The sequence below is a fragment of the Condylura cristata genome, unplaced genomic scaffold (genome assembly GCF_000260355.1).
Source record: "Condylura cristata isolate star-nosed mole 26May11 unplaced genomic scaffold, ConCri1.0 scaffold00032, whole genome shotgun sequence".
Classification (NCBI taxonomy): Eukaryota; Metazoa; Chordata; class Mammalia; order Eulipotyphla; family Talpidae; genus Condylura; species Condylura cristata.
This window is the reverse complement of record NW_004567133.1, coordinates 13,891,456-13,911,256: the sequence shown is the minus strand read 5'-3', so window position 1 is coordinate 13,911,256 and position 19,801 is coordinate 13,891,456. Positions and strand designations below refer to the sequence as shown.

The 19,801-nt window shown below is 50.6% G+C and overlaps 1 protein-coding gene across 2 annotated transcripts in view; it reads left to right on the top strand.

Annotated features, from left to right (window-relative positions):
• Window positions 1-19,339, top strand: part of SHISA9 (shisa family member 9) — a 224,101-nt gene extending 204,762 nt beyond the window's left edge. The window contains exons 4-5 of one of the 2 annotated variants that reach the window (XM_004692118.2): window positions 4,765-4,812; window positions 18,439-19,339. In XM_004692118.2, coding sequence (XP_004692175.1) covers window positions 4,765-4,812; window positions 18,439-18,818 — 428 coding nt within the window. In that variant the 3' untranslated portion in view covers window positions 18,819-19,339. The remainder of the gene's footprint in view (window positions 1-4,764; window positions 4,813-18,438) is intronic. The other variant, XM_012731808.1, reaches the window with a different exon arrangement.
• Window positions 19,340-19,801: the final 462 nt, after the last annotated feature.

The window sequence follows — 19,801 nt, the reverse complement described above, 5'->3', positions numbered from 1 at the left end:
CGCCATGTGGTGGCAGGCGGGGATCGAACGCATGCAGAAGTGTTTTTAGCTTCTTAGTGCTGCTCTTTAACCCGCTGTGCCACCAGGGAAGGCCACATCTTTGTTTTTTAACTAGTTACCTTACCCTAAACAATTCACTTCTTCATGTTAGATGCCATTTTTCAACATCCAAAGTTGCTTTTTGATGAGTAATAGCTGGGTGTTCCAACAACATCCCTTGATTCTCTGCAGGGTTTTTGCAGGGCTCCTGTGCATAGCAAAGTCTGTAGTGCATCTGCAGTCCTATTTGCAAGTTGAAAATGTATTTGAGAATCTTTGCATAACCCTTTCTTCTCACATAACAGGAAGTTGCCATGTTTGCTGAATGAATGAGTGAATTTGTCATCACAGGATAGCTTAGTTGGAAGGGAGCACCCCTACCTCTGCTAGGAAGCCCTGGAGGATCGCTCTTCAGATCCCCCCTCCTCCCCCAGTCCTATATACATTGACGCACCCATCTTGTTCTCAGCCCTTTGGGGTAGAAGTTAGGATTTCTTTTGAATTCCTAGTGAGTAAGGTCCAGAGAAGAGCAGTACTGTTGACCCAATGAGTTATCCAGAGTCCAGAGTCTTTCTGCACAAATGAAATGCAAATCCAATAATAAACATTCTTTTGAGGGTTCTTTATTAAGGCACAACGTGACCAGGGTGTGAGAGATGAGATGTGCTTCATGAATGAAGTCATTACCACCCCGGAGAGAGGGGTTTTAAAAAATGATTTGCTTGTGACAACTCTGCAACATCTGATAGCCAGGCTCATTTTCTAAAAATTTCATTTTGGTAAATAAGGAGAGGTTTGCATAGCCTTTAGGGTTAATTGCCAAGTTTAAAAATACCGCTGGAAAATAAATTTCTCTTGGCAGCTTTAATATCCAGAATGTCAGGTGGCTCGAAGGCGGTCACTGAAACTCTGTGACCACAGCTTCTTCGTGTGAAAAATGAGGATGTGGGCTCTATGGCCGCCAAGCTCCATTCTAGCTTCAAAATTAGAAAATTAAAGCATTCTACGCATTTTTGATATCACTGTACTCAGGAGCCATCGAGTAGGGTCTTTTCATTCACTACCCACCCTGGGAAGAAGGGTGTTAACTGGTGATTGCTGCTGAGCTAAATTCTTCCCAAATCTGCCTTCCTTTCCATTTTCTACTATTTCCGTTTTGTTTGGATATTAAAGTCACACTCAATGCTAGAGCCCTACTCTCTAGCATTTAGGAAGTTGGGGATACATTGTCTGGTCATACATTGCATATGACCACAGAATGACCTCTGTTCCAAAGGGGATCACTGCCCAGTTATTTATTGGGAAAAAGATTTGCACACACATTATGGAAATGCCAGAGAGTAAGCCTGATTGGACTCTGTACAAGAAGAAATGATCAGATGAATCATCCTTGTTCAATTCACTCATTTATTCATCCATCCATCCATCCATATCATCCATATATTTATTCTCCAACATAATGACCTGGTGCCCCTTGGTTGTTGACTCTACTGGGTCCCCAGAACCTAGCACCATGTAGGGAATGTGATGAAGCCCTTCAGGACATCCGTAAACCCAGTGAGTAACAGTAGGTGGTAGGTGCCTTACGGAGTCAGGAGATGACCATCAAGACGCAGACTGAACATGGCCCCTGCAGTGAACAGGACTCAGTTTAAGACCTAACTCGGCTATTTATCAAGTCAACTGCTTAGCCTCAAGTCTCTGTTTCCTCATCTGTCAATGGAGAGGCTCATAATACACACCTACTGGTTTCTGTGAACAGTCAATGACCCAGTGCATCGAAAACACTTAGCCTCGCACATAGTTAGCCTGAAGTAAATAATGCAGTGTCTTAGAGTTTCCACATCAGTTATTTGTTGTCCATATTTTTTTCTTCACTCTCTATGATGTACTGGTATCTTGATTCATGTGCAAAGAATTCATTCATTTCAAAGGAATTGTAGAGTTGGCTAGTAGACCCATGTTCTTGTGTGAAAGTTAATTCACTTTGGGAATATAATAAAACAAATCAGCAAGGAAACAGCAAATAGCTTTTCCGAGCTGTCTGGGGACCAGCAGAGTCAGCCCAAACCTCTCTGCTGTCCAAACCAAGCTCATAAACATCCAGGCCCAGAGGCAGGGCCACAGCAGCCCCCTGAACAGAACTTCCGTTCGCTCCACTGGCTCTTCATGCTCAGTCAGAAATGTGGGCTTAGACCTTTCAGAAGTGTTTTCTACAAAGATTGAGGTCAAGAATTGTGTCTTGTGGTTAGACTGAACCCAAATGTAACCTGAAAAATCAGTTAAACACACAGGTCCCTGGGCCAAGCCCTCTGTGTGATGGAGGATAAAGTGTGAGACACCACGTGATGGTCCCCCACGTGATGGGGGTTGAGACTTACAAACAGGGATGTGGCAATATCCCTGAGGGCTGCCTGATGATTCAGATGACTCCCTCCTCTACAGCTGGAAAGGTCACCCTTTCATGTTGCTCCAAGGACTTTGCAAACAAAAAATCAGCATTTATCTCCTCTCCACCCCATGTTCAACTTCCTTGTGTCTAAAGAGTTGAACTCCTTGATTGTCAAAGATTTCCTGACCTTGTGCCTGTAAGAGGCTTCAGTGCAACTTGGCTACTCAGTGAGGGAAAAAGACAGGGTGCATCAGCATTATTGATAAAATGCTGTGGTGTCTCCCCTTTTCATTGAAAATTTTAGTATGGAAATATTTTCCTCATTGCTATTTGACAGATAATGTGCTGCTTTGCTAGAACCATGCTATCCTATTGCACTTTTTCAAACCACAGCAGCAACCACTTCAAGGTGGCAGAAATTCCTCCTCCTTCATGGGTGTGGGAATCACCCACAAGAACCCTTGGACACAGACTGATGTCCTCTGGCTTAATTTTTTTTAAGTTATGGCAAAAAAGGAGCTGAGATGATGAAGCTCTCACACCTTACACCTCAGAGCGGAGTGTTAGTCTCACCATCCTGCAGCTGGGGAAACCGAGGTTCAGTAGTTCAGAACAATTTTGCATCGGAAGGCTTTTTTTTTTTTTTTTCCAAAAGGCTGGGAAGATCCATTCTTCCTTTTTATTTTTATTTATTTATTTTTTTTTGCTTGAAGGTAAAAATCTCCCTAAAGTTGAAGTGCAATTTATATGTAGTGAAACCCATAGCTGGACATTTTACTGTAGTGATCATTGAAACAGGAATGTGCTCAGTTATACCAACATGCCAAAAAGACAAGACATAGTTGAATCATCCAGAATGTTCCCCAGAAGGCCCCTTTGCTCCCTGCCTTCCACCCCCCTTCTTTTAATAAACATCTAATTTTGCATCCAACAAAACAGAACCAGCTGTCAGCCCTGGTTAGGCGCTGGGGACAGAGGGCATGGTCCCTGCCTTCAAGGGTAACATGGCAGACTTGATGGCGGTCACTCCAGGCTGGGGTCCTCCCACGCAGGCAAGTCTGAGGCTGCGTCACTATTTCTGTTGATGGATTGATGGGGTTCAGAGGGAGAAGAAACCTTAAGTCATCCCAGGCGGGGCCACTTAATTTTAAGTTCACCGCCCTTCTGTCACTCCAGTTTCCCCTTGTTGTAAGTGATAAGGGTGTAGAGTTCATGTCCACAGCGGGGATGTGGCAATTTGAGCATCCTCTGGCATGCCTGGGAGGCCAACCGGAAATGTTGACATGGGGCCGGATCTGTGCTCTGTAATCATTCAGATCACAGACTGTGGTTGCGTCTCCTCTCAGCTGGCAGCCTGACGGATCTCTGTGGAAACTGTGCAGAAACACCGAGGACTTGGTCTTTCCCAGTAGATTCCCAAGAAAAGAAAGGGAGCTAGGAGCGCAGGTGGATTGGCCCGGCTGGCAGCCAATGGACAGAGCACTGCAAAGACTGGAGGAAAATGCCCTGGCTCACGAAAACCCGGTCTTACGGAGAGGGACTTTGGGGGGGTGGTTGGGGATGGGCAAGGCATAATCATTCTCAGCATCCTTTACTTTAGGAAAGGGATCACCAAGGGGGCCTGCTAATAATGTGAGATTTCCCCAGGCTCCTTCAGCACCTCTGAAACAGAATTCAATCTGCCGAAATGGATTTACAACAAAAAGTCCAGCTCTTAGAGGACTTCACAGCCTTTAGGGGAATTTCCAAACCTTAGAAAGAGTGATCCCAGAGGAACTTGAACTCATTCATTCATTCAGCAACATGTTCCAAGGACAGGCATCTAGCATTTAAAGTGGCGTTAAAGAAGAGCCAAAACAAAGCACCCCTCCCCCAATGAAGTCCCATCAACAGAGGCTGCTCCAACCTTGAACTTGAAGCTAATAACACACCCCCTTCCCAGGACGAGAATAGCATGGTTATAAGATCTGAGTTCATCTCTTGTCCACCAAGGGACCGCTGATAGCTCAAATTCTCCACTCTCTCAGGGACCAAAACCTAGGGCCAGAGTCACACCTAAGACCCTCCCTTCTCTTACAACACCCAAAACTTCTTGGTCTATTTCAGGACCTTCTTGGAACCGTCTGTTGGGTCTTGAGATCCTGACACTGCTCCAAAGCCTTGTAGAAAGAGGCGCTCACATACATGCACTCACACACCTGGCCCCTCTCCCTGTTCCCTGGGTCCCCAGTCCCCCTTGGAGGCTGCAGCTGGGGCTTCCAGGTGACCACATGAATGCAGCGACCATGGGAAGCTTGGAAACACATCAGCATCTCTTGATTGTTATTTTTTAGGAAGTTCTGATGGTGACTGGGCAGTGGCGACACTTAAGTCACCAAAAGGTACCGTACGGCTTTTTGTAGCTCCTTTGTCCAGGTGTTGTTGGGTTCAACACTCATCAGTGATGCACAGAGTCCAGGTGTCTGTGTGTGGTCGCGTGGGGTGGACATGCCGTCCGTCTAAGTGCCAGTGTGTAGGTGTTGTATGTGCATGTGTGTTGGGCTGTCTGTGCTCGGGGTCCTTGTCGATGGATTCTCAGGAGTCATGGCCTGAAGGAAAATGTCACTATCAGAATCACCCCAGGTAAGAAGACATCTAGGAAAGGTGATATTTTCTTAGAAAGCTACAGAGGTAATGAGTGCATGAGGTGAAGGAGTGCAGGGGAAACAAAAATTTAGGGGGGGGAGAAAAACAGTCGTGATGTGAGTCCAGGGTCTTGCAAATGATTTGGTCTTCTGGAAACAGAACGAAGTCTGTCTTCAACTTTCCCGAGACTGCCTGGGGAGCGGTAAGGGGGGGTTGACCTGAAATTGTGTTCGCTAGCTGGGTGACGGGCCAGGAGCTGACCACACTGTATTAGCTGTCTCCTGTGCACCAGACAGAACACTGGGTCCTTCCCATTACTTGATGGTTGACTCTCTAGTGACGCACCTGTACCGATGTGGCCAGTGCGCTGGTCCCAAGTCGCCTGGCTGCAGTGGTGAGCACAGTTGGCGCAGGGGTGTCTGACCCCAGGCCAGGCTATTTCCCACTGCAGCGTGATGGCAACAGCTCTTAGCAGATGGCACCAGAATCACATTCTCTTCTCCCTTTGCTCTTTAGGCTTTCTTGGTGGTGGGAAGGCTGGAGCTGCCCAAGGATAGGGGGTGGAGCCCTTAAGTGACCTTGATCTGGAGGATGCAGTGGGGCTTAGGCAGAGATGGCCTGGCCATTTCCCCATTCCCAGAAGATTATTTGGGTTTCCAAATGGAGAGGGGACTTGGGAGCACAGACTGGAGTTGGGGGCACCCACTGGGGGGCTCTTGTAGTCATCTAGGTGGCTGGCGGCCTGAATGGGAGTGGAAAGAGAATGGGGAGAAGACACTGGACTGGAGGGTAACTCAGAGATTAAGCTTGGGGGTGAGGGCACTACGGGGAGGAGCTGCGGGCCCACCGGGTCCCCTACCTGCAAGTACTTCAGCATCTCCTGGCGCGTCTCAAGCCAGAGTCCTGATCTGCACCCTAGACCTTCTGACTCACAGGGCTTCGAGCAGGGCTGAGAGGTTGCATTGCTAGTGGGTTCCTCGCAGAAGCGGATGCTGCTGACTTGAGGATCCTTCTTGGAAAACTCTTGGGCAAGTGGTTGAGCTGGGAAACAGACCCTCGCCAGGTATCTTCCTGAGGGTTCCGAAGAGGCGAGTTTGACCAGGGTCACTGAGGCCCAGAAACACCCCGATTGCTGGGGGAGAGGGACAGGGCATTGCACTGCCATATTCAGGGTGAGAGCTGCTGGTGAAAACCCCCTGCCAACCCAGTTGTTTTCCTGAGAGGGAGATTTTTGGTCTTGCATTAGATAATAACTTTTCACATGTCAACATCCATTTTTAGAAATGCAAACAATTTGGAACATGACAGACCTACTAATTTGAGCATAAAGTTTTTTCTCCCTCCCCTGAGAGAGGCGAAGCCACCTTGATCCCATGACGTTGCCAGAGGCTGTTAGCCTCTCTGTCTTGCTGGGCTGTGTCATCGGGGGCATTCAGAAAATAGTTCAGGACTGATCACAAGCCAGGGCTTGGAGGTTGTTTTTTTTTTCTACCCAAACGGGGCTAAGTTCACCTGTGTTGCCAGCTATATCTGCTTTGCCTGGGGCAGAGGAAAGTTGTCCCCAAGCAGCAGACCCAGGAAGATCACTGATCTCCCCTTATCTTCTGTCTAGACGCTCAACCCCTAGACCTGTGTTTCCATGAGGCAGGATTGCAAGGTTGTGGGGCTATGAGGTTTTACTGTCCCGCCTTCCACGCCCCATCACCTTGACAGGAACTGCTGAGATGGGCAGAGAGAGATCCGCCTGCTTTGGACTTAAGTCCTCATCACTGGGGAGTCTTGTCACCTGTGAGGATGACATGGAGAACCACGGCAGTCGTTGAACTGCCCTACGGAGAGTGACAGGTGTGTGACGGCTCTTCGCGGTGTCATTACTCCCACTATTATCGGATAGCTAATAGATGCTCCGAGAAACCCCGTGTTAACAAGCCTCAAGTGCTTGTAACCTGTGGTTTCTCAACTGCCTTTGACCACCCAATGTCTTTTCTCTTCAGAAAAACCTGCTAATATCTTGCCATCTCATCTCAAGTGGCCCCAGAGCTTCTGGGAACTGACTTTGGGCATGGGGTGAGAAGTAGGCAGAGGGTTGGCCAAGGCGGGGTGGCTTCGTAAGAAAAAGGGAAAAGCCCCTATGACAACCAGTTAGTTTCCAGCTTCCACCTGCTCCACGCTGGAGCCCAGCCTCGTTCGCGACTCCATGCTTACATGGCTCCGGCGCCCCCTGCAGACCGCCCCCTAGCGGCCACGCCTCTGCCCAGGTCCAGCCCTTGAATCTTTGTTTCCAGCCCAGCCTGGAAGCCGCCACCACCTCAGACTCTCCCGGGGGGGGAGGGGGGGCAATGTGTCTTTGGAAATTTGTTTATTTGGCCAAAGGAATCTTTGAATCTGGCCTCTCCCTTACACAGTCCTGGCTAGGCTGGGTCTGACTTGCGGGGTGGAGGTGGAGAATTAATGGGGGCCAGAGGTGCTGGGGACCCCCAGAGGTGCAGTGCGCCCTCTCCACCAGGCGCAAATCCCCTCTCGTGCTCCATGCTCCCGCTCCAAGTTCTCCCACTCCTAGTCGCCACCTTTCCCAAAACAGACACAAGAGAGTACTCCCAGCCCGGGAGTAATTTAGGAGACAAGACAAGAAAAACACTTCAGGGAAGTAAACCCGCTCCAGTCAAACTTTGTGCTTTTACAAGAGAGGAGCTGAGTCCCCCGGGCCAAGTGAGGCAGCCTGAGATCATACGGGACAGGAGCCCGACACCCAGGACGGGGCCCTGGACCTCAAAGCACAGCTCAGAAACGTGACCAGAATCTCTGCAGATGCCTGTTACAAGTCTAGAACGCAGGCCCACCCACTGTAAGAGCTGGGCCCTCAGGGGTCCTTCTTTTTCCAATGCACTTTCTGGGAAATTCCGATGTAAGAGAAAGCTTGGTTCTATCCTTCCCTAAGAACCAGCCCCAGATGCAAACCCTATTTGTCCTAGGATACCGGTCTCCACAAGCCAACACGCCCCCCCCCCCCCAACACACACACGTGGGTATTTTTGCTTCTCACTGAAATTAAACTGTTTTCTTCATTGGGGGTTTGGGCTGGGGCTTCAGCTGGAGGTTGGCGGGCCAGGTATGCCAGCCCTGTCCTTCTGTCCTTACCTGCTGTGCCAGGGGAGTGTGCGGGTGGATTACGCACCATCTCTGGGCCTCCGTGCTCACTTGTCACACAGCAAAAAGATGAATTCACCATTCGTGTTTCTTTAAGAAGGTGTCGATATGATAATGTGTGTGAAACGGCTAAATCATATCCAGTATATAGTAGGTGTTCAATAAATCCTAGTTCTCTCCTTCTCCCGAGACATTTAATGTGACCCTGTGATAAATGTTCTTCGAAGAGCCTCTCCAGAAGACAGAGACCATAGAAGAGTGTGTGATTTGGCTTTCAGCTCGGTGGGAAAGTCAGAGTGGGGACATCCTGGGGAGGAAGCCACCGAAAAGCAGCCTTAAAATATGACTTCATGAAATTCAGGCTTTTGCAATTTTCTGATTTTTCAAACCAATTTTATTGGTTTGCTGGTGAGCAGAAGGGTTACAGAGCAGGTGAAGGAGAGGGAGAGGATGGTTTTTTAATAAAAATCCAATCCCACCAGTTCCTGAGCTCAGCCTCTTTTGAAAAGCACTCAGCAAGCACTGGAGCTTTGATGAGCTTCCTTGGGCACCCGTAGGGCATGAAGGGAGCCGGGGAGGGTGCTCGGCATGCAGAAAATGCCACCGCGGCAGACTGTGATGCACAGCGCGCCCATCTGCAGGTGCGGTTCACGGAGGCCAAGCCAGCTGTGTGCCGTTTGTTCCACACTCTACCAGCTCCTTGCCCGGTGTCCACACAATAGAGACCCCTCCCCCGGTCATTTTTCAGAGAAGCAGGCAGTGTTTGAAGAGTGTCTGTTGTCTGAGGAGGCCTGGGCAGTGAGCAGAACAGGCGAGCAGGCAGAATCAGGAGAAGCTTCTAGCCTCTCCTGTAAAGTAAAGGCTTGGGTGGGTGTTCTCATTGCTCCCCTCTGTCTCTTAACCTCCCCGGCTCTGCCGTGCGTGGCCTGCCTGTCATGGGCCCTTCCCTGATCAAACCCTTGCAGGTGGGGTCAATGACACGGGTGGCTGTGCTCCCTGCGTATGGGGACTGTCCCGTCGGAACCGCGTGGAGTAAGGGGGCTGGATCCCTAGCTGACAACTGTCAGGTGTAAGCCATTTATGATTGAACAGCAACCTCAGAGCTCCTGCGTAAAGCTGATACAGCTCAGCACTGAGCTCAGGAGTGGCCCTGGTTGGGGGGGGTGCTGCCATGGGGGGTCCTTCCAGTCTCTGCTGAGTTCAGGCGTGGGCCTGGGCTGGTCTGCATGGTGGTGGCATAGTCTGGTTTTAGCTGGGTGCTGTGGCCCCGCCCCGGGTGTCCCGTGCCCGGCAGACAGCAGCCCTGACGGCAGCGGTGCAGGCTTGCAAACTTGCAGAAAGCACCTTGCAAACTTCAGAGCACACGTGTCTGCTCTTTTTTGAGTCCACTGCATGAACTCAGAAGCGGGGACCCGACCGGAAAACAGGATCTTCCTCCATAAGTTGCAGGTGGAATGTGAAAGGGCCAGCAGTGAGGTTCATTGCGCCTTCGTCAACAGGGTCCCAAAGCTTAGACTTTTCAACTCTGAGGTGGCCCTTTGGTAAGCCCTTGGGGAGGAGGTAAGCAGGGCTAAGGAGTTTACCTTGATTTGCATCATTTGAAAAACCCCAGTCGTGTTAAATCTCACCGACTGGAAGGGTGATGGGAAGATACAGACACGCCACACAATGAACTTGGGAAAAGCGCTGTCCAGAGGAGGGAGCAGCAGCCTGGAGGCTTGGAAGCCGCGGGGTCCACTGCCCTGGTCTGCAGGGGCAGCGGTCAGCCCGGCGGGGGCAGGAGTCCATTCCGCTTTGTTCAGCAGCCTTTCAGAAAATGGCGACAGCACAGCAGGGCGGCCTCGGGAAGAGACAAAGGCCTGAGGGTTCAGAAGCCCGCGCAGCCGTGCGCCAGGCGCCGAGGGAGGGCTGCGCAGCACAGAAAGGAGGCTTGGGCTCAGCTGGACAGCCGCGTGCGCACTGGGCCCTCGCCCACAGAGGCGGCTAGCCCTCCTGTTGGGAGCCCTGGCGGGGAGACAAAGCAGGACCTTGGGTTTGGGTTCATCATCCCAGCTTTTCTCCTAGGGAACTGTGGCTTCAGGGAAGATGAGGGGCCTGCTGGAAGAGCGGGAGCCCTGAGCTTTCGTCAGGCCTGGTTCCCCTGTGATTTTCCCCACTTGTATCTCTGCAGTGAGAAGCCAGTGAAACCAGACTAATTCGCCAGAAGGAGAGATCTTCTGCCCCCTCTCAGGCCTCTCCCATCTGAGAAGTCAGGTTTTGGTCCTGTTCTTGTTTCGCCTGCCAAGATGAGCCCAGGAACTCGCGAGGCTTCTAGCATGTATTTCAACAGGAGAGAGGAATAACGTGGCCGCTCCCCGTTTACTTTTTAATCCTCCTTGTGAAGGAGAAAAATATAGAGGTGCAGAAAATATGCATAGAAGTAGAAAATCAATCCTGTCCTATTGAACGAAGTTTCCCCCCAATCCAGGGTTGACTATTCCTCTCTCCTGGAGTAGTCCAGGTGAGCTCTGGCTGGTGGGACATCTCTCTGCAGCCATCACCAGGGGCCAGGGGCCTGGGATATTGTTGCTCAGGCACCCCTGCCCCTCCCCCCCATCATTTGCATAGCTGTAGTTGATTTCTGCCACAACTTTAGGGAGAAGAAGAGAGCACCCCAGAGCAAGGGATTTTCTTTTAAGCAAGTGAGATGGAGTGGAAGTTGGATCATGGCTGTTGCCTATGTTCCATTGTGGAGAGATGGGTTGTATGGTGACATTTAGCTTTCGAGAAAGCTGGAGAAACCCAGTTTGGCCAAGTGCTTGACAGAGAGGGAGAAGAGATTGGGAGGAGCAGGCTGCTGCCACATCGTCTGAGACAGGGTGGACGCTTAAGGAGCTTCACTGGGCGCCACACACAACGGTGTGTGCGTCTGTGCATCTTGTGTCGTTTGTTTTCCCATTGAACTCTGCAGAGTAAATCTTATTGGCCTCATTTTATATGCCTTTGATTTCCTGACGATAAGAACAATAGCAACTGCCGTCCATGGAATACCTATTGTGAGACAAGGACATTATACGAGGTGCTTTACACAACTTTCTTCAGTGCCCTCAGCCCCCTGCCACCTGGCAGTTATTTTCACTTTTATGGGGAATTTAGAGCACATAGGTAACTTGTTCAAGGTCTCAAGCTTTTCAATAGAGGAGCTGGGATTTAAAAAGATCCATCTGCTCTCAGAGTTCAGGCTCCTTCTACCATATTGTTAAGATTTTACAATCACATAAATCAGGCGTGCATTCTCCTGAGCTTCGTTATGTACACTATATGCCAGGGTGCTGAATCCCTTGAGCTTTAACCTCATCAGTGCCCCTTTCTCAGCATCCTCAGAAACTTTCTTAATTGCTCAATGTAGGATTCAAAGCAACATTCTGGCGTTATCTTGTCACCACCAGCTACAAGGAAGGTAGCTATGCTTCTTTAACATCTAACATGTCAAAGTCTGATCCCACAACCCTGATGTGGAGGGTTCAGTGTGGCGGAACATGAAGTTCCCGTCACTATGTCTACCTCACTGAGTCAGAGTGGGGCCCGGGGTCCCCTAACTGGGACAGGATGAGTAAGGAGCCTGGGGGGTGCCTGCGCCAGAGCAGTGATGCTAGAGAAACCTGTCTCCTCTCAGTCCCTTGAGAAGCATGTGGCCTTTCCTCAGTGCAGTTCTGTGAGGGAGGACGCCTTCGGCTCTCTGATCGACTGGCACTCCAACCAGCGCTCCAGCCCTGGAGGATGAGAGACTTGCACTGCTTAGGATGCAGTGGGCACTCTGACTGCTGGGCGAACCAGAGCTCAGCAGGGTCTCACATCACCCCTTCCCCTCCCCCACCTTTGGGAAGAAAGAAAACATTCTGTTTTAGAGGGGAACTTGGGGCTTCATTAAACTCATTGGAGCTTACATTGTAGGAAACAGACAACATATGTAACTGAGAAAGCTCATTTCACAGAGTGATGCAAACTAAGAACATTGAAATAGGGAGGTATCAAGAATGATGGGAGAGGAAAGGTGTCCCTCTCCCTCTCCGTTTTTGGAGGAAGTGACCTTCTAGCCGAGGAACTTGTGATAAGAAGGATCCAGACAGGCAACCAATAAGAGCATCCGACAGAGAGGGAATAACAACAGTGAGGCCCCGGTGGTGGTAAACTTGGTATTTTCTGGCACAGGAAGCACTTCCATGCATGCTGGGATGGGGTGACCTCCCTAGATGCATGTCCACCTGAAGCCTCATAACATGGCCAGACTTGCAAATAGGACCTTTGTAGACTGGGTCAAGTTCACGTGCGGTTGTGCTGGATCAAGGTGGCTCCTACGCCTGAGACTGAGTTCTTTCAGGAAGAGGGAGGTTATGCACCTGGACACATGGCGGAGACTGACCCGTGAAGGCAGAGCCAGGACTGGGAGACGTGGCTCCAGGGCCCAGGATGAGAGGGATGTCCCCCCACCCACCCAGGGGAAGTTAGAAGAGAGAGGCCAGGAAGGGGCCTTCTCGGGACCCACAGAGGGAGCATGGCCCAGCTGACCCCTCAACTTCAGGCTCTGGCCTCTATCACTGTGAATGAATACATTTCAATTGTTGTGAGCTGTCCAGTAGGTGGTCATTTATTCTGGCCCCCAAAGACCCAGTCCCCTCTGAGATGGGCTTCTCGTTAGTGTGAAAATGATCAAGATAGATATCGCCACAAGTCAGCGCACGCAAAGAGTGTATGTGTTAGTGTTAAGCATGGTGGGGAGATGAAACACTCCCTGTGGCACATTCTTATACCAAAGATGGAGGGGAAACGCAGCGCCAGGAACGTGGAGGCGGGGAGGGGGGTCGTGTTGTTTCATCCATCACCTGAGGCCCAAGAATATCCCCAAGTGAGAAGAGCGGTGGAAACCCCACCTCAAGATATCTTTGGCCCAACGAAAGCAGGTAGGTGGGAAGTCCCTGCTGAGACCCTCAGGTGTGCAGCTTGTTTTGAGAGCTGGTTATTACCTGTCTCCGCTGCCACGGGAGCAAGGCACCAGCCCACCCAGCACCTGTATGGCGTCTGCTACTAATTAAGAAAGAGACAGATGGAGGAAGGTACAGTTTAATTTTACAGCCTTGCTTCCTTCAAGGCAATTAAGCTCCCTGGAAAGAAGGCACCTTTTTCATTCTTTCTTCCTCTTTTTAAATGAAGAAAAATCAAACAGGAGAGGACGGTGCTTTTGAAGAGCTCACACATCTGTTTCGTGGTTGGCTTGTCAGCCATCTGCCCACGAGGTACCAGGGCTGATTAGGTTAATGCATTTATTAATGGGGCTTACAAGGCTGTTCAGTGAATCTATTATTTCCATCACAAGGAGATTTTTCACGGACACAGGTAGGGACTGTGTCATGCAGAGCCAAGAGCAGCCAGGTAACCCTCACGTGGACCCAAACCAGAGGGAACTGGAAACACTGGAATGAGGGCTTGAAGCAAATGGCATTTCCAGCTTCAGGAGACAGTTCACCCACCTAGCCAGCAACCTCACCCTTGGTCTTGAAATAATCTTGAAACGCACACACTGAAAGACAGTTTAATGCCCCAGGCAACACGCAGGTGGGGGCTCTTCACCAGGAGACCCCTGGGGACCTGGTGAGGGGGTCCCCACTGCGGGTGTGAAGGACGCCTCACAGATGAGCCCCTCCACCCTTTTCCTGCTGTGGAGATATCCTTTCATTTTCTCGAAGCTCCCCTGCACAGGGCTTTTACAAATGACCTATACCAATTATCTGCAGTATAGAACAAACAACCCCCAGGTTTAGTCGAGTAACCAACAAAATGATTAATTATTGGGCTCATGAGTGAGGGCCTACCGGCAGCTCATCAGGGCGCTGGATTAACAGTGAACCTGACCAGGTTGACTCAGTCCTGGCTTAGCCGCAGATCCTGCTGGCTGTGTGGGTCCACCAGGTATCGGGCATCAACAGGCTGTCAGACACGGGGGACAGAGGCAAGCAGCCTGCATCCTCCTGGATGCAAACGGGGTTTCATCCTCCTGGGAGGCAGGGCCCCCAGAGCCCGAGAGCAGAGGCAGCAGAGCTAAGAGCCCTGGCTCAGGACTTACCCAGGTCACTTCTACAAGTCTGTGAATGAAAGACGGTCACTGGACTAGACCAGGCTCAAGGGCCGGAAGTAGACTCTCCCTGTATTTTCTTTTGAGATTTGCTCTTTTCCATTTTTATTAGCTATCGATGGCAGAGTTTAAATTAAACCCCCAACCCTCGCAGATCAGAATAAGCATATCTCTTCCATGCTCAGCGGTGTGGAAACGGCCAGGTGGGGCCGAGTCGTTCACAAGGCGGCAGTAGAACTGTCAGCCACGTTGCGGTCACCTAACTGGACTGGAGGCCCAGTTCCGGCTGGCTCCCTCATGTGACTGGTGAGCCACCCTGGCCTCACTGTCCCCCGCTGTGGCCTCTTGCTCTTGCTGCAGGAACCGAGTGTGTGCCCAGTAAGGCGCTGGGGTCTCCAGAGTGTAGGCTTTACCTCTTGACAAAGGAGCAGCACACTTGGCTATTCCTGAGATACAGCACCCGCCCCTCCCCCCGGGGGGCTGCCTCTGTCCCTCTTTATCTTCGGGTTGAAACTCAGGGCTGCGTTCCCTCACCAGCCTCTCCCCCTGATGCCGGCGCCTCTGGCCCAGCTCTACCTGAACACACCGAGCTCCCTTTGGATGCTGTTCACAGGCAGAGGAGGTGTTCAAGTCACACGGCAGGCATTGGGATGTGAAGAGGGCAGAGAAGGGCAGTGAGTGGAGGAACGCCTCTGTGCTGGGCGGGCTTCTGGCTCAGAGCGAGACCTCAGTGTCTCTGGGCTTGAATCCAAATCTTCTTCCGTAAGCCAGGAGATAGGCAAAAATATATGTTGACGTGTTGTTCCAGAAGAGTGCTGTGTAGCGTATAGATCTCAAATACTTTGTTTAAGGACAGGTTTATTAGGAAAAGGAAGACAAAAAAGAGACACCTGTATAGTCACAGGCAGCAGGAGAACCGCGCCATCAATCCAGGAGTGGCCACATTGGCTCCCATAGGCGCCAAGGAAGATGCGGGCACCCCTGGGCCCAGCTCCACTTTGCTGTACTTTGCAAATCGTGTGCTATTTACAAAGGGAGGGGCCTGGCGCTCTGTGTCTGCAGGTGTTTAAGCACCATCTTTCCAACTTTCCACACCATGTTTGATTAGGTCATACACATTTTTTTTTTTAAAAGATGTGGTGCTATTGAACACTTAGTAGACTACAGTGTAGTGTAAACATTTACATGCACTGGGAAGCTCAGAAATTCATGTGACACATCTGGCAACATTTGCTTCATTGGTGATCTGGAACCCAACAACACTCTCTCTGGGATGTCTCTATAGAGGGGCAGGGTTAGGGCTGTCTCAGAGAAGGTCAGAGAGCGAGCTTTTGAATATTCCTAAGACTAGATAGCCCTTCACAGGATTTAGCTGTTTGTACTACGATGGAACTGTGGGAATATGGGACTATTTGGTCACTCATGTCTCCTTGGTAGAAGGCCTGCCCACCCCTTGAGGGCAGGGTGACTAGTTTCTGGTTCTTCTGTTTCCAGAGTCTAGCTCATGGTCCGTGCTTGTTTGATGAATGACTAAGTGACAGAACAAATTGTTTGAAGGCTTTTGCTAGACAGGGGACATGGTGAGTTTTGCAGTTTAGAAACCTATTGGCTGCAGTGTGGAGAGTGGACTGGAAGAGGTGGGATTTAAGTAGGGGGCCAGTCTGGTGGCTGAAGGAGAGCAGTGACCAGAGTAGGGAGGAGAGAGACTAGCATCAAGAAGCTTTACTAAGATATGGCTGGCAGGACGCTGTGATTTCACTGTGATGCTGGAGAAAAGGTGCACGATGCTGGCAACTACTCACGCTCCTGGCTTAAGTGACAAGTCATGGTGCTTCTAGATCTGAATAGTGGTGGCAGCTTCAGGCTTGCCCACCACACATGGGGGTTGCCATGAACCCACCCCCCGAGATTACTGGGTGCATGAATTTGGAAGTCAAACAGGAAGATGAGAGCATCCTGTTGAAACACTGTCACCGTAGAAACCTAGAACTTTCTGTTAAAGGGCTAAGAGCTTGGGGCTCTAATACCAAGTCTCGCATACCTCACGCCACCTTCAGTTATCTGTGGAAATCTGGGAATGTTTGCTTTTTTGCACCTTCACAAACAGACTGCAAGGTTCCTTGTGGTGTCGACATCCTGTGTCTTCAGACAGCTCTAGAACTCAAGAAGAGGGGGACTTTGTCTTCTAAGATTGCATTAGTCAGAGCTATCTGCATTAACAGGAACAGAATCCCAACTTGAGCTGTGTTGAGCCTGGAAAATTAACATGTGGCTTCCTGGGGTGAGCAAAGACCAGGCTCCCCAGGAAAGAGTGTTGTGTCAGTGAGTGTCTGCCACAGACATGGAGGAACAGAGAAGCAGCTGGTCCTGAGACCAGCTTTCCCTCTGGGGCCTTCAAAAACACTGAATCCTGTCTGTGGGCTCCACTCCCAGCTGTGGGTAACCCTAGTCAAATCATTTCCTGCATTGGAGTTAGCCAGTCCCCTAATCTGTCAAACAGAGGGTGTAATTCCCATCTTTGCTACCTCTTGGGGTTGTTGAAAGGATCAGATGAGAAAAGGAACATGGAATCATGACGCTGTCCATGAATATACATAAATCCACACCTGTACCAGCACGGGATGTTGCAAGTGCGGAGCGAACAGCAGAGATTTCTGGTCTCTGGAGAGATGTAAGTTAAAAGACTGATGGCTAAGAAGTGAATTTTTAAAGTGGAGAGAGTATTAGAGTAATTGTAAGAGAAAAGTAGACAGTCTATTAAAGTTACTAAATAAATAATGAGAGAAGGGAGGAAGGAAGGAGGGGAAGTAGAGGGGGAAAGGAGGGAGCGAGGGAGGTAGGGGAAGCAGGAAGGAAGGAAAGAAGAAAGGGGAGAGGAGGGAGAAGCCAGTGAGAACTGTCAAGTAGGCACACGTGGGTACATTGACTGGGCACAGCTCTGGCAGCCTGTTGGCAACGTCCGTCAGGAGTCCTGCTCATGCTTACACCTGTTGTAACTCCACTTGAGCTAATTCACTTCAGGGCTGCACAGCAAATCTTTCAGGCTTTGTGGGCCTGCATTCTCTGTCGCAGCGCTCAAAGCCGCCGTCGCCAAGCAAACGCAGCCACAGAGAATCTGTCAGTGATTGGGTGTGACTGAGCTCCTGTAACATTTATTTACAAAATTAGGCCAGGAGCAGATTTCCCACCCCTGATGTAGCGCCTGAGACAATATTTTTAGAATTCTTCTCATTCTCAATACAGAGAAAGCGTTCACCCAGAAGATTCTCTTCTTAGCCTTATTTATAGGAGCAAAAATATTGGCACAACTTGGATGTTCCTCAATAGAAAAATTGATTACTTTTAATAGTTCCACTCCCTGAAATCTTATGTAGGCATTAAAGTGCTATTAGGCATTTATAACCACACAGAGAAATGAGTGATCGAACGTTCCATGATAAATAAAACTGTTACTATGATAATAACGATGGCTAAGGCAGTCACTAATGTGTAAACACCTCACACACACACATAACATTTCACCCCCAGACAACCCTGTGGAACATACTTTTTATTGTAACGACTTTCCTTATGCAGAAGCTGATGATCGTAAAAGTTAACTAAATGGAGCCAGTGACTGCTGGTAGGTGGCAGAGGTGGGGTTTGAACACTGGTCTACTTTCCCCCTAAAAACAAAAGCTAACGCAAACAAAGGCACTAAGAAACTCCACCCCCACCCCAGTGAGACCCTGTTTATTGAGAGGACCAGGAGAATATCGCCGAGGGTGCCTCCCTGGTCGTGACTGCTGGGGACTCGATGGCGACACTTGCCGCCTGTGACTGTTTAAGGAGAAGGCGCTGGTTTAATGGCGAAGAAGCAACGCTTGGGTTTTATGAGAAAGTCGGGATGGGGGAGTTCTGGGTGTGGCTGTGCTGGTTTGGGGTAAGCTAGAGTTGCTAGAGATGTGAGCCCCTGGCCTCTGGGCCCAGCGTAAGGGACAGGCCGGCTGCCCTCGCTCCGTCCCAGGTGACGTCTGTAGTGTGTCTGTGTGGGCTGCTGGGTCGCTGTGATGCTGCCGGGGTTGACCCCAGCCCCTAACTCTCTCTCTGCTCTCTCCTCCATTCCTCTGTCCCTCTGTGCCCACAGCCGACAAGGTCAACGACGACTTCTACTCCAAACGCCGGCACCTGGCCGAGCTGGCGGCCAAAGGCAACCTGCCCTTGCACCCGGTGCGCGTGGAGGACGAGCCGCCGGCCTGCAGCCCGGAGCACGGGCCCGCCAAGCAGAACGGACAGAAGTCCCGCGCCAACAAGATGCCTCCGCACCCGCTGGCCTACAACGCCACCACCAACTTTAAGGGCTGGGACCCCAGCGAGCAGTCTCTCCGGAGGCAGGCCTACAGCAGCAAGGGCAAGCTGTGCACGGCCGAGTCGGGCTCCAGCGACCCCCTGGGAACTCGCCCCCCGCACTACCCGCCCCAACAGCCATACTTCATCACCAACAGCAAGACAGAGGTGACTGTCTGAGTTTTCACAGCAGGGAGCATCCTGGAGACCACATTCAACTGAGAGGCAAAAAATTCCCTGGCCCGCACCCTCCCTGGGCCCCCCCACCACGATCCCCCCCCGCCCACCCACCCTCCACATGGACCGAACCCACCATAACCTACCGGTGACGCGGAATCACGCTTTTCCTGGGTCATGCCTAACGCCAGTCGGTGGGCAGCCGAACCAAGCACGAACGTTCAGCAATACAGCGAAGGGGAAATGGAGGCACACACTTTCCACTTCCGGCCCCAGGGGGCTGACTCACCTGCCCAAATGGTAGGGCTGATCTTTTCTTTTCCTCCTAACTTGAAACTGAAATTCATGACGATGGGAAGAAAAGTAGCACAATGAAAGGGAACACATAGGCTGTTTGGCATGTGCTGTTTCTGGGGGGTAGGGGCCTTGGGGAGAGAAGAGGAGGGTGGACCCAGAGAGGTATGCCCTTGAGAGCAGCTGTGGAGAGGGAGTCTGTGCTGTTACAAGCACTTTTTAATCCCAAGAGGTGGTGATGTGGACCCAAAGGTTTGACAAGCACTTAAGACACTCACGGGACCCAACTGTTCTATTTATAGTCCTTTTCGTATCTCCCAGGTTGGAAGCAAAAAAAAAAAACCCAACACACACCTGTAAACGCTCAGAAAAAAAGAACGAGACCCTTAACCCACCGCCAGGGATCGGGTAAAGAAAGGACATTTGGGAGAATGCCCATCAAGGCCATGGCCGTGGAAGTGGGGTGGGGGAGGGGTCCAGAGCGAATTGCCTAATTTTTTAAAACAAGAAAACCGCATCACAAGCCCTTTCCAAAAGAGTGAGAACAGCAACTTCATTGTGTTCCAAACCGTCAAGACAGGACATCATTTACAGGGATCGAGAACAATTTTAAAAAGTCACTCTTGGGAAGTGGACAAGAGGAGAAGAGGACCCAGAGTCTTGGAACTTGGGTGATTCCCTCTTGCCTCTGA